This window comes from Solanum dulcamara, chromosome 4 (genome assembly GCF_947179165.1).
Source record: "Solanum dulcamara chromosome 4, daSolDulc1.2, whole genome shotgun sequence".
Taxonomy (NCBI): domain Eukaryota; kingdom Viridiplantae; phylum Streptophyta; class Magnoliopsida; order Solanales; family Solanaceae; genus Solanum; species Solanum dulcamara.
The window spans coordinates 79911030-79926534 of NC_077240.1; the positions used below are offsets into that span (position 1 = coordinate 79911030).

At 28.7% G+C, this 15505-nt stretch overlaps 2 protein-coding genes and 1 pseudogene across 2 annotated transcripts; 2 read left to right on the plus strand and 1 right to left on the minus strand.

Moving 5' to 3' along the window:
* Positions 1-3012: 3012 nt before the first annotated feature.
* On the plus strand, positions 3013-5256 carry LOC129885174 (uncharacterized). Its single transcript, XM_055959373.1, has 4 exons — positions 3013-3107; positions 3643-3728; positions 3862-3953; positions 5000-5256. The coding sequence occupies exons 1-4, from the start codon at positions 3018-3020 to the stop codon at positions 5254-5256; spliced, it is 525 nt and encodes a 174-aa protein (XP_055815348.1). The 5' UTR covers positions 3013-3017.
* Positions 5257-8409: 3153 nt separating this feature from the next.
* Positions 8410-10233, plus strand: LOC129885175 (uncharacterized). Its single transcript, XM_055959374.1, has one exon. It carries the CDS (start codon positions 8918-8920, stop codon positions 9839-9841), a length of 924 nt encoding a protein of 307 aa, XP_055815349.1. The 5' UTR covers positions 8410-8917; the 3' UTR covers positions 9842-10233.
* Positions 10234-11889: 1656 nt separating this feature from the next.
* LOC129885176 (dirigent protein 20-like) lies at positions 11890-12469 on the minus strand (annotated as a pseudogene).
* Between the last annotated feature and the right edge of the window lie 3036 nt (positions 12470-15505).

Genomic DNA, 15505 nt, shown 5'->3' on the forward strand with positions numbered 1-15505 from the left:
TGAAAAATGATTAATTGACACTTACATTTAACAAATGACAAACAAAATTGTGAGATAGACGAGCTATTATTGTTGTAATTAGTATTTATGTTATATTTTGCTAGTTTTTTTATTTCAAAAAAATAAATATATTCTAATTCTTCTTTTTCTTCCTAATTTTAGTTCCTTTTTTTGACATAATACATAAATGTGTCTTTTAACTTAGTCTCAGCTGATATCTATTCACTTTAATCTTGAGTGTGGACAAGAAGACACACACGTTTTAATAATTAGACATGCACGTCTTATGCACACCCAAAATTGAAGGTACTAGATGTCAGTTGAAGAGAACTTAAAGGGTATATTTATATATTATGCTTTTTTTTGCGCTTTATCTTGTGATTTCTTTTCTTATCTCTAAAATTTATTTCTCAATATTTGAATTTTAAATTTTATCACAATATATAAAACAAAGTTTAGGATGAAACATTTAAACATATCATGTTAATTAACTAACATTTTTAATGTGAACTCATCTTTATAATAAATGCTACAAAGATTACATTAAATTTTGAAATAATTTTCTTTGTAAACATGTTCTATTTAATGAATTGAAGTGGAAAAACAAAGACCACTTCTTCTTCAATTGAATTGTTATAAAAAAAAAGTGGAAAATAAAAGAAAAAAGAATTCTTCTTCAATTGGGTTGTTGTCAAAACAAATTTAGAAGAAATGTCAAATCTTTCAAGTTTTCTTCAGTCAGTGACACCAATTGTTCGTTCAAAACCTCTAGCTGAGGTAATTCATTAAAAAAATTGGATTTTTTTTTTTGTTGAGTTCTCATTTTATTTCTCAAAAAAAAAATTAAATCTATTTTGGTTCATATAAGTTTGTTTCAATGAATTTCCATTAAAAATGTTGATATCAAGTTTGAATTTGCCCTAGAAATCATGTTTTTCATATATGATATGTCAACAAATTATTTTTTTATATATATAGAGATTTTTATTTTTCATGATAAATTTTATACAAAATTTAATTTTTACATTGTATGTGAGAGAGTGAGTGGTGAGGGAGAGAGAGAAAGAGTCAGTGAGTGATGTGTGTGTGAAAGAGAGAGAGAGAAAGAGATCAAGTGTGTGCGCGTGTGTGTGTGAGAGAGAAAGTGTGTGAGCGAGTTTTTGTGTGTGTGATCAGAGAGAGTGTGTGTATGTGAGAGAGAGTGAGTGAGTTTGTGTGTGCGTGTGTGTGAGAGAGAAAGTGTGTGAGCGAGTTTTTGTGTGTGATCACAGAGTGTGTGTGTGTGTGAGAGAGAGGGAGAGCGAGTTTGTGTATGTGTGAGAGAAAGAGAGTGGAGTGTGTCATAGAGAGTGAGCTAGTGTGTGTGTGAAAGAGAGAGAGAAAGTGTATGTGAGAGAGATTAATGTTCTTTTTCATATCAAAAGGAATTGAAATGTCTATACCTAGCAAGATACGTTTAGCTATCCTTCTATTCGGTTCTTTTCTTATACAACATCTTAATTAGCCTATTAAGAATATCTCCATCCAGCAAGATTCGTCAATTCTACCTTCTTCCTTTTTATCGACTATCTACGAAAGAAAGAAGCTTTTATTCATAGAGAGTGAGCTAGTGTGTGTGTGAAAGAGAGAGAGAAAGTGTATGTGAGAGAGATTAATGTTCTTTTTCATATCAAAAGGAATTGAAATGTCTATACCTAGCAAGATACGTTTAGCTATCCTTCTATTCGGTTCTTTTCTTATACAACATCTTAATTAGCCTATTAAGAATATCTCCATCCAGCAAGATTCGTCAATTCTACCTTCTTCCTTTTTATCGACTATCTACGAAAGAAAGAAGCTTTTATTCATAGAGAGTGAGCTAGTGTGTGTGTGAAAGAGAGAGAGAAAGTGTATGTGAGAGAGATTAATGTTCTTTTTCATATCAAAAGGAATTGAAATGTCTATACCTAGCAAGATACGTTTAGCTATCCTTCTATTCGGTTCTTTTCTTATACAACATCTTAATTAGCCTATTAAGAATATCTCCATCCAGCAAGATTCGTCAATTCTACCTTCTTCCTTTTTATCGACTATCTACGAAAGAAAGAAGCTTTTATTCATATAATTTTATCCAACAAATTTATTAGATCTCACTCTTATAATATCAAAACTAAGACTACATTTATTGAATACACACATCAATCAATGTTTTCTATTTAATTTTCTTAATTCTTTCAAGATCTATTTCCCACCTAAAAAAAAAATTAATCTAAATTTGTGAATGTATCACTTTTTATTATTTTCATTTACATTTTTTTTAACTCTTATATGTTTGTAATTTGGAAGGATACTATTGAAAATTTCACACTTGGAGATCTGTGGAATTGGTATGATGAAGGATGTGCATATGGTGTTGGTGCTCCAATTATTTTGAAAAATAATGTGTCTGTTACTCAATATTATGTTCCTTACTTATCTGCTATCCAGATCTACACCATCCAATCTCCAACAACACTAAGGTATATATATATATATTTAAATTTTATAAAGAATTTATTGTAATATTCTTATGACAATTTACTAATCTTAATTCTTGTCTGGATTTTACCCTAGATATATTCTGTCTTCTACTTTTAGAAAGGATCATTCTGAGAATTTATCGTACTATTCTTAGCTACTTTTATGATGATTTAACAATCCTAATTCTTATATAGATCCTACATTTCGTCTGCTGCTTTCATAAAGTATTTTTTAAGAATTTATCGTAATGTTTTTATAACAATTTACTAATCATAATTCTTGTCTGGATTTTACCCTAGATTCTATCTTCTACTTTAATAAATATTTTTTGAGAATTCATCACAATATTCTTATGGCGATTTAACCATCCTAATTCTTATATAGATTGTTATCCTAGATTTTGTCTGCTACTTTCATAAAGTATTTTCAGTTCCTGCAGTAACTCATCAGAAGATAATGATAAAAACAAGCTCTTAATGGCTCTCAACAATAATTTGTCAAACTTCAATACTATGCCAATGGAGAGTTCAAAAAGTAGACATGGCTATCTCTATTTTGAATTTTGTGATGTTTCTGCTTTTACTTGGAGAATTCCCATAGTGGATAAGGTATGCATACTTTTAATTTCTAATTTATTATAATTTTTTTAATAATAAATAAATAAATGTGTGACGTCGGGTTAGTATTTAGTAAATAAAAGGGTTTTCACCTAAAATTAGAATAGATAGAAGAACATGCATGCTATCAATTCGTTTTAATAGAGGTATGAGTAGCAATTGGAGACAATAGAATATATTGTAATTGTTTTGTAGGTTTCAAATGTTGAAATCATAGTAGTGAAAAAGGGTATTAATAGGATGACATAATCATTTTAGTTTTATGATTTAATCATGATAAATAATTATTTATCATAAATTGGTGTAAATATCAAGTGCGATAAACTTATAAATATATATATGATATTTACACTCAGCTACTTCATCATAACTTATGTTATTTAATGATATAACAAAAGATAAAATAAGATGTAATATCTCATTAATTTGTCACAATCAAAATTATGTTTCATTAATTTGTGTTTTTTTAAAAATCTTATCATGATGATGAAAAATAATATATTCTTAATTAATTTTGATGTTTTAGGTATTTCAATTGAGCAAAAAATATCCTGGACTTAAGAAACTAAACAGTGTTGACTTGTCTCCAGCAAGTTGGATGGCTATTAGTTGGTATATATTTCTATTTTTTTTTCTCTTTTATACTATTTTGAATTCAATTCTGATAATAAATTAACCACTTAGAAATAAAGTTCTTATTTATTTTAACAAATTTTGATTTAATTTGTCTTAATATAATTGTTAGGTGTCCAATTTGCTATATACCAATGAATGGGCTAACAAACAAAGTGTCAACATTTTTCCTCACGTATCATACAATCTCATCACTATTTCAAGGTATGTCTTTATTTTGCTATTTATTTATTTTTTAAAAATAATTATGACAATAGTGAAATTGGTCAAAATATTTCTATAGAAATTCTTTTAATGATCTCATGAAAGTATAGACAGGATCAATTTTATACAAAATATCACTTCTTTTATAAAAGAGTTTCTTTTCTATAATTATGTTTAAATTATTTTAGATTTAATAAAAATTCATAAACAAGATATATGATTGTTGATAGTGCTCATGATGTATTTTGATTAGTGATATATATGTGCTTGTTAAATCTTTAATTTTTCGTACTTCTCTCTCTCTATATATATATTGTATATGATTTGCTTACATTATTGCATATTCAAACAATTAATTTACTTTTTGGGAGAAATGTTGTCCAATTTTGAAAGCAAACAAGTCCTTTGAATATAAAAGTTATTATTTCCTCAATTAAAATAATAAAATATCATTCTTTATAATTATTTTTTTATATATAAAATTAGACCGATAAGTTTTCATTTCAGGATTATTATTACAAAGGAGGTCTACATTATTTAAAATATTTTTAAAAATATTTAACTTATTCTAAATTTGATATATGATTTTTTGGTCGTGCACATTACGTGTTTAATCTGGTGAGGTATACATAAGCGTTTGTCTATTATTATTCTTACACATATTATTTTTAATTTTTATAGATGATTTCAGAGAACACAAATGATGAAACAAGACTTGTGCCTACATTATTTAAAATATTTAACTTATTCTAAATATGATATATGTTTGTTTGGTCGTGCACATTACGTGTTAATTTGGTGAGATATATATAATAGTTTGTCCATTATTCTTACACATATTACTTCTAATTTTTACACATGATTTCAGAGAACACAAACGATGAAACAAGACCTGTGCTTATATTATTTAAAATAATTTTAAAAATATTTATCTTGTTCGAACTTTAATATATCGTGCACATTACGTGTTAATTTGGTGAGGTATATATAAGTGTTTGTACATTATTATTACACATATAATTTCTAATTTTTACGTATTATTCCAGAGAACACAAACGATGAAACAGGTGAAGGTATGACACTAATAAAGAAGAAAATTGGAGGAATTCCCCTTCCACCTTTTGGGCTAACATCTTACAAGATGGAAAATGATGTTTGGATGAACAAAGTCCAAGCTAATACAGAATATGGTGATCTTCAAAGTGCTGCTAATTGTTGGCTTAAGCAGCTTAATTTTTCTCATCATGATTTTAATTTTTTCAACTCAAATGCCAAAAATATAGATCATATTTACTTATATTGAGCTTATTTTAAGAAAAAGACTCATGTTATTGTTTCTAATTAGGCTTTGTAATACTTTAGACTATGCTTTTGTGGCTATATTTTGAAAAAATCAGTAGTTTGTATCCTTTATTTTTTATCATATGGGAGTTATTTCAATATTGTCCACAAATATATTAGATTTATTTTTTAATATTGCACTTGTATGTGAATTTTTTACAAATATTCTTTTGGGATAGATTAGTTTTAGTTTCATGATTAGAAAATTGATATGGTCGTTAGAAAAAATAAATGAGATTGTATTATCTGAAATAATTTATTTGTGTTTAAATTTCCTAGTTAACTCAAATATATTGCTTAATAATATTCACATAATGTTTTAATGTTGTGTAATCAATAATATGGGTTACACATAATAATTTTTTGTTTGTTTTATATATTTTTTATTAGTTAACGTGTTACACACGTGCAAAACACGTACAATAAACTAGTAATATATAAATGTGAGTGTAATAATAATAATAATAATAATTATTATTTAATTTCTTTTTTAGATATGCAATTTGTGAAAATATTTTCTTCTTCCATTGGATTCTTTCAAAAAAAAAAGAAGAGAGATCAAATTAAATGACAAATCTTTTAGAGTTTTCTTCAATGAGTGACACCAGTTATTCCTTCAAAAGCTTTACCAACAGTGTGATTTAATTTTACAAATAAACATTTTTATTTTGAGTTTTCATTTTAATTATCTTATTTCTAAAAAAAATAAAATACAATGGAATCTCACTTTTAATCAATATATAGCAAGTAGAAAAACAATTACAATAGTTAAAGTTAAATACATTAACAATATAAATAACTTCTAAAGTATGAGTGTTCGAGAAAATAACTATTCTTCTAGAGAATAAGAGTAAGTCAGTAGATGTGAAATTAAAAAAATACTTTTAAAAACTTGATATTATCAGTGCACGAAACTTAAATACTTATTAATATAAAATTAGGAGTCCAACTAATCCTGTCACATCTAATACAATCTTTTTTTTGATTTTTTTTTTTGACAAGAATTAACTACAAGTGTTTATATATCACGATACATTTATATAATTTATCCAAAAACACAATATTGAAAAAAAATATGGCGTGCATGGCCTCAAGACGGAGCTTGAGTGTTCACGGTTTGGATAAAAATCAATTCAAATTGGAAAAATCAAATCAAATCGATCAAATGAACCGATTTTTTTATTTGGTTTGGTTTTACATTTTTAAAAATCGATAATATTTGGTTTGGTTTTGATTTTGTTAAAAAGAACTGAAGAAATAACTGAATCGAGCCTACAAATTATATACATATTTTTTTTTATAATTATGTATACATAATATATTATTTTTTATGAACAATTTTTATGCAAAAAATGTTGCACACTAATTTAAAATAGTAATGTGTGATGCATTTTTTATTTGTATAATCATGTCATTAACTTATGCATTATTCAGTAAGTTTATGTTGTTTAGTACATTGAATTAGCTAACAATATAAGCAGGAAGTTAAACATAATTAAAAATTTGGTATAAGAATTATAAGATTCAAAATAGAACGAAGATAAATTTTTTTGAATAAATTATTGTCTTTTTTTCTGATCTTTTGAATGAATAATTTTTTTTATTTTTTATGTATAGTAACAACTGAATAACCGAACCAAATCAAACCGAAACCGATAACAACCAAACCAATCATTTTGATTTTAATAATTTTAAAATCGATTAAATTGGTTTGGTTTTGATTTTGATCAATAATCGACCTAAACCTATCCTTGAACACCCATAGTTCTTATCTGATAAGTACCTGAAAGATAAAATAAATGATAATTGATTAAATTGTATTGACAGTATAAAAATAGAATTCATACCTTTAAATCCCATAAAAAAAATTAACAAATTATTAATCGAACACTAATATTGAAAACCACGTGAGGAACTTTCGAAGGAGAAGAATCCTACTCGAAACAAATACTTTAGGATAAAAAAAAATAATGAAGAATAAATAATGATGAATTTGAGTGAATAAAATGAAGTGTTGTATTTATAGGTATTTTGGTGGAGACTATGGAAATGAATTTTAATTAATTATTAATGAAAAGAACTTATAATACCAGTTGGATTATTTAGCCACGCTTCATAATTAGAAAAAATAATTTTTTTGGTTAGAAATAATTAATTTACTTACCTTCATTGTAATTTGGGAATTTTATTTTAATATAGATTTTGAGAACAAGTTGTTATTAATGTAGTTCAAGAATAAATTATTATGCAATCTATAAATTCTATCCTTTTTGGGTTGTGAAAATTCAAAAGGTTGCATATATATTACAAATGCTTAAGCAGATTTAATGTTTACTATATCAAATCAAATAATTTAATCGTAAAAGTTACAAATTAAAGTGTACGATTAAAATTTTCATTAGGATTTAATCACAATAGATTAAAATAAGAACCGATAATCTAGTTAAAGATTTTTAGATTGATTGTTAAAAGCGATAAAGTTATATATATATATAGAGAGAGATTGACAATGTAAACGGTTTTAAAATTATTAGTGCAAATCAATCGATTATAACAAGTTATAATATAATAACTCTATGACAACAATAAAGTTTGTTAGTGAATCATCAAGATTAATTAAAATTAAACAACAGTTTAGTTAACACGTAAATAAAGATTAAAGGAATAAGAAAGAGATTGCTTGTGTCTTCTTGGACATAAACTTGATCATTTAAAATAAAAATAAAAATTGCATTGCAAACAAAGAAAAACAACCAATATAATAGTACCACATAGTATCTTTATTTGGTAAAAAGAAAACCTAAAGATAATGGTAGATGTACAAATATTATATTGTTTTTTAAGTTCCTTCTCATGATCACTTCCCTTTAATTGGGCAACTAACTTTATGAACAAACTTTTTTGTCATAACTTGCCTAGGATGTTAAGGTTTCTTCAATAAAACAATAAAATTCTGACAACTTAGAACTCCAGACAAGTAAACATAACATCTAGGTTGTTATTTTTTAAATAAAAAATATATCCTATTATATATAGTAGAAGCAAATGATTTTCTAGCACAAAGATAGATGATAAATTTATTTATAAAAACACTTCATTTTCCTTCTCTATTCAATCTCACAATCATTTATTTCCTCTCTCACACACTTCAAAAAAAAAAGAATTTACCCTTACTAGAGAGAACCAATAAAGGGGTTTTTAATAGAAGATAACGTTGCTGGCTTTTATTGCATTCACCGAGATAGTTTTGTTTATTTCTAAATTATGCAACAAGTTGTTCATCTACGTACGATCTTTGGTTCAAATCGAATCAGAATGAAATAGATTCAGTCAACAACTTTCATAACAATCCAATTGGAAGATTTTTTGTGCATGTGAATTAGAACAATCATAAGAAAACTGGTAGCCTCACTAGCAAGGAACAATAGGAGTTTTGGATCACAAGAAAACAACATTGACGATTCGTATTACATTTACTAAGATAGTCTTACTCGATTACTTCTGAACTCTGTAGTGAGTTCAACCACCACCTTCGAATCAGATTGATTTAAGATAAAACAGATTTATTCTGTAGCTTTCACAATAATCAAAATCTGACCTCCGTCCTGAAAACTAAAGAAGAAATGGCAAAGTTGGTGGGGCATGTAGGAACAGGTCTTGGTTTTTTTCTAATAGGTACTTGGCACATGTTTAACCATATTAAACTACATTCTTTGCACCCAAATGGCTACACTTCTTTACTGTGGTTCCCAACTCCAAAAATAAGACATTTTGAACTTTTCTTGATTATGTGTGCAACCTTAATTTTCTTACTAATGGAAATTTTTGGTGATCACCATCTACTAAATTCAGATGGAACAATCCCTTCTAACCATCTTCACTATCTTGAACATTCATGTATCTCTTTATCTTTATTTATTTATGCATTTTTCTCCATGTTAATTGACAAAATTACCCCTTCAATCAAAGCTCAAAATGGACTTACAAATTTTCTTGCATCAATTGCTTTTGGCCAAGAATTACTTCTATTTCATCTTCACTCAACTGACCATATGGGAGTTGAAGGACAATACCATTGGCTTTTACAAATAGTCATTTTTGTGTGTTTAATCACTACCCTTTTGGGAATTCCATTTCCTAATAATTTCTTGAATAATTTTGTGAGATCTTATAGTATTATGTTTCAAGGACTTTGGCTTATGGTTATTGGTGTTATGCTTTGGACACCAAAATTTATACCTAAAGATTGTTTTATCAACTTTGAAGAAGGGTATCAAGTTGTTAGATGTCATGGACATGAAGCACTTAAAAGAGCAAAATCATTAGTGAATATTGAATTTAGTTGGTATATTATTGGAACCACTTGTTTAGTAATCTCTCTTTACTTAGTTGGTTTCAAGATTTTCACAAAAAATAATCTTGAGTATCAATCCTTAAAAAATAATTTTGAGGATCATCAAGAAGTGGATTTTGTGGATGTTGAAGCTCAAAAGAAAAGTGAATTGAAGAAAAAGTTTGTTGAAATGGGCAAAGTGATGGCTACATAATTGACAAGATAATTTATTACATATAGGCAAAAAATGAAGAGTTAATTGTAAAAGCAAAGCATGGGATTGTACAAAAAAGGGAAAAAAATTGTTTGGTGGTTGGTTGTATATATGTATATATTTTTTAAAATTATGACTAGAAAATAGTCGAGAGTCTATTGATAACAGTTTTTTTATCTCTCCGAAATAGGGATAATAAGATATGTGTATACTCTATTCTTCCAAACTCTATTTATAAAATTGTACACTGGATACGATATATTGTCGTCGTTATTGTTGTATTTATGACTAGAAAATAGAATTTCTCTCTTGGTAGAAGGGGTGTATTGTATTTAATTTATGGCCTTTAATTAGGGAGAAGAAGAAAATTTATGTACATATGTATGTTACACACAGAGAAAAATAAATATAAATGTATTAATTATTTATTTATTTATTTATTTATTTTTGTAGTAGGTCGTGTGGTCTAATTAATGTGGAACTGTTTGATTGAATACAAATTGATAAGTGATTAATTAATTATTTTTTTCTCGTTTAGTTTCTTGATGTTTGGATATTTATTTTGAAATTTTGATTAATTACGTAAAATTATTTTTATATAACTTATAAGTTATAGATTTGAGACGTAAAAACAGCTATTAATGCTTACATGCATATAGATCATAGATTATCTATATTACATATCCTGTGAGGTGCGGCCTTTACTTAAACTCTGCATGTTATATTAATACAACACTTTTGAATGAGTTTTCCTTTCTAAGATTGTATTGATGATAACATCATTAGAAAAGATCATCAAGATATATAATGTAGTATTCATTTTATTCTTGCATTTCATTGATATGTACTATGTAGGAAATATTTCCAGACTAAGAATAAATATTAAATATATAATTATGGTCTATGTCCATCAAAATCGAAACAAATAAAATAATTACCAAACATACATTATTTTTACTGATATTTGAATAATCATATAGAAGTTCAAAATAAAACTATATTGATAAAGAAATGATTATTACAATTAATTGAACAAAAATTAATATAAGAAGTACTGTTCCAATCAAGATAAATAATCTACCAAGCACATAAGAAAACTAATGGCAAATTGAATGCGTTAAGCAAATAAAGGATTAGAATAACCCTAATTAGCCTAATTCCAATGATATCGATGTTGGAGATATCCTCGAACAAGCTCAACTAATACAATAAGCTAGTCGAATAGGTAATGAGTTTGCTAGAGAAATTGTAATCTACGTTATTGTAAAAGTATATTGCTATGTAAAATCATTAAATCACATGCATTATACTTCACCTACACCACACATTATGATAAAAATTCACTCCACTAGTCTTATCTTGTGAAAAAAAAAAGTGTCATAGACATGACTAGAGTTTCTCAACAATAATTAATGATTTCTTTCCCAACCTTTTTTGAATTTCCAACTTTGTGTCGTCATTTTCTATGAGGAATGTTATGTCATTTTTAATTTTGGTGTATTTCAGATGCTTGAAGATCCTGCTGACACGAAGTGATTTAGAATTATTTTTTTTATCGATAATGATCTATCATGATATTCATAGCTTTGCGTCTTGGTACTCTTTTTGGAGCCCAATTAATTGATTCGATGATTAAGATCCTCACAAAGTTTTTCTCACTCTTGTGTATATGATGAATGAAGTAGCTCTACATTTTTGAGCAGTTTTATTTTAAGAACTGTATTTATAATAACATGCTACTCTTTCCAGACTCAATTTAAGACTCGAAACTTCGTTAAGATAATAATGTGATTAACTAATACGATATTAGGAAGTGCATTTCGTTTCGTACGTCAAGTTATATTATGTCTACGTGTTATTCTTATAACATTTTTATTTATATGTAGTGAAATTTTCCGACTAAGCAGTGTCATGACCGGACATCACTTACTCACCGGCCAACAACACATATGCAGGATATATATATGTACGTAGCTTTGTCCATCAAAATCGAGACAGATAAACAAATCACCAAATATTGTAAGAACAATTTTTCAATAAACTCAATATTAATAATGCAACACATAAGCATCATATTGAACAATAGCATCCTTAGTTTTCAAATTTAATGAGTAAGTCCTTGCCTCAACATACCCTCTTGCAAGTCGGAAAAGCTCACTACCGCCGATTACCGGCATCTCCCGGACCGTCTCGAGCAACGAACTTCGATCGATCATCGCTAACGAGCTACCGTTATATTTCCCTTCAATAAAATCAAAATTCATGACCATTAATAAACTTAATTCACTTAATGAAAATGAACCATAAAACCCTTGTGACTTTCCAATAATTTTGGAACTCAATTTTGGTCCTAGGGTTAGGGCATTCTCTATCATGTCGATTAGACCAAAATCCGTTTTTACGGTGTTTTTTTAGTGATGGTACGATCATAATCGATGTTGGTTTCGTGCCACTAAGGATGTCATGAAAATAGAATTTGAAATGGCTGAGTTTTTTCATTTTTAGACTCATGGACTTTCTATTTATAGATTTTTCGAATGCGTATTCATCTTTTTTTTCGATAGTCAAAAAAACTAAGAGAGATAGGAGAATGAAGATTTTACTAAAGAAGTGTTGGAGTTTAGCCATTGAAGTAGATTTTTTGGGTGTTAGAAATAATATTGGAACATGCATGATGTTTTTTCTAGGTTATGAACAATCTATTTATAGATGGTCAAGCCACAATGTTCAATTATTTAAATATGGAAAAAAATAAAGTAGTTTTAATATGCTTCTAGTGTTATAGTGGTTAAAAAGTCCAAAATAGTTTTATGACTTTACTGTATATTATTATAGTGTGTAAAGTGTGTAAATTAAAATAGGAAAACTGTGAAAATGGGATTGTGAATTATATCATGAGTTCGAATTTGATTTTCTTTTGAAACAAAATTGAAATAGACGAGCGAAATTACGTGACGGAAAGAACCACTTGTAGGTGAAGTCTAGTCTCTCAAGGAAAAAAAATAACACTTCTTAGTTGCGAGGAGCGGAGAACCCGACCTATCTTCTTTCTATAATCAAGCTTCCTCCAATTAAGAAAGTCGGCCTTTTGCTAGTCTGGGCTATCACTTCAGAAATAAAAAAAATGTCAAAATAGGAATAAGGATGAATATTATTGGAAATGCACCCCCAAAAAATTATATTCGTATAACAGAAATATAAATATACTCCTATGAACATGAAAAATATACCAGATTCAACTAGTCCATTTGAATTGAATTAGACAAGTCATTTATGACTATATAGTCAAAACAAGAATTCATTTTGATTGAACTGTCTAGTTTAATTTATTTTAATTATTGATTTTATTGTAAAGCATCTTTCATTGCAAAATTCATCCACAAAAAATAGCAGCGACATAAAATTAGTGACCATACATGAAATTAACTCAACTATTTCTTTCTCTTCTCTTTTTTCTTTTTTGGGAAAAAAAAACTACATATAAAAGTGTATTATTCTATATTTCCCACCACTAGACTGTTGAAAAATATGGACTAACACAAAAATATATATGATCAAAATAATATAATAAAATGGGAAAATAATGACACCAAGAATTTTACGTGAAAATCCTTTTAAATAAGGGAAAAACTACAAGCCAAGAGGAGCAACTGATATCACTATAGTAAGGAATTTTACACTGGGTAGTACCGAGTATAATACAAAAAAAGAGACTATCACACACTCAAAAGCAATAACACTTTTTTGATCTCCACCTTACTAAAAAATATCGCTCACACTCTATTTTTCTTCACAGACTATTTTCTTATAGTTTATGGAATACCTCACAGCTCAAATATTTTTTTCTCTCTTTGTGAATTGAATGAATAAAATGAGGAGCTGAACAGCTCCTTTTATAGGAACTCTTCTTCACATCCACCTCACCACTTTCTTTGACAAATCAAGAGAAGAAGCTGCAATTCGCAAATTGCAAATTGCAGTAATATTTGACCAAAAAAAGATGGCCAGCAGCCTCTTTTGAAAACAAGGTGGGGACTGGACCCCACAAATCTCCTCCTCCAGTCTCATTCACTAGAAGGAAGTATTTTCGTCTTATCAGAAAGAGCTCATGCCAACAAGTTCTCTGCGCAGCTCGAACTTGTCCCTTGTTGCCATTTTGGTTAGCATATCTGTAAGATTCTCATTTTTAGAGATCTTTTCATCCTGCATAAATTCGTTTTTTATTTTTTCTCGAATCCACTGATATCTCACATCTATGTGTTTTGTCCTTGCATGGTATATAGAGTTCTTGCTCAAGTCTATTGTCCTTTGACTGTCACAATAGACGACATACTTCTTTTGATGCAAGCCAGGCTATTGAAGAAATTGCTTGAGCCATATCATCTCCTTGCCAGCTTCAGTAGCCCCAATATACTCAGCTTCAGTTGTAGACAGTGCAACACACTTCTGCAACTTCGACTGCCATGATATAACTCCCCCTGAAAAAGTAAACAAATATCTAGTAGTGGATTCTATTATCAAGGTCACCTGTCATATCGACATTTGTATAGCCTTTCAAGATTGGATTTGATCCTCCACAATACAACTATTTATCTGAGCTTCCTCTCAGATACTTGAGTATCCACTTTACAGCTTTCCAATGTTCTTTTCCTGGATTGTCGAGAAATCTGCTGACAACACCAACTGCATGAGCAATATCAGGTCTAGTGCATATCATTGCATACATTAGACTTCCGACGACGGAGGAATATGGAACTTTGGCCATGCTCTCTTTTTCCTCCCGAGCTGTAGGACACATCTTCTAGCTCAACTTCATATGACCAGCAAGAGGTGTGCTAACATGCTTAGCGTTCTTCATATTGAAGCGCTCCAGTACGTGTTCAATGTACTTTTCTTGTGACAGATAAATTTTCCTTTCATTCCTCAGATGAGTAATTCTCATGCCCAAAATTTGCTTGGCATGACCCAAGTCTTTCATAGTAAAAGACTTACACAATTCTTTCTTCAACTCGTCAATCTTGAAAGTACTCCTGCCCACAATTAACAAATTATCCACATATAGCAAGAGGATGATAAAATCATCGTCAAATTTGTTTTGTACAAATACACAATGATCTGAAGAAGTCTTCTTATAGCCTTACTCACCTATAACAGATTCAAACTTTTTGTACCACTGTCTAAGAGCCGGCTTCAGCCCATAGAGAATCTTTTTGAGTTTGCACACAAAATTTTCTCTACCATTTACTTTGAAGCCCTTAAGTTGTTCCATATTAATCTCCTCTTCTAGGTCATCGTGAAGAAAAGCCGTCTTCACATCCATTTGCTCAATCTCTAAGTTAAGACTAACAGCCAAATCAAGAATTGTATGAATGGAGGACATTTTCACAACAGGAGAAAATATTTCGTCAAAGTCAATACCCTTCCTTTGACTAAATCTTTTAACAACCACTCTAGCTTTGTACCTGGGCTTCAAGCTGTGTTCTTCAATTTTAACTTTGAACACCCACTTGTTCTTCAAAACTCTCATGCCCTTAGAAAATTTCACCAACTCATAAGTATGGTTCTCATGCAAAGATTTCATCTCATCTTGCATGGCTTTAATCCACTGATCCTTATGTTCATCTTTCATGGCCTCCTCATAATACTCTGGTTCACCCCCATCAG

Coding starts and splice junctions, on each gene's coding strand:
- LOC129885174 (XM_055959373.1), top strand. CDS start 3,018: ATGGAGAGTTCAAAAAGTAGACATGGCTATCTCTATTTTGAATTTTGT. Junction 3,108..3,642: donor GAATTCCCATAGTGGATAAG/GTATGCATACTT, acceptor TTGATGTTTTAG/GTATTTCAATTGAGCAAAAA. Junction 3,954..4,999: donor AATCTCATCACTATTTCAAG/GTATGTCTTTAT, acceptor GTATTATTCCAG/AGAACACAAACGATGAAACA.
- LOC129885175 (XM_055959374.1), top strand. CDS start 8,918: ATGGCAAAGTTGGTGGGGCATGTAGGAACAGGTCTTGGTTTTTTTCTA.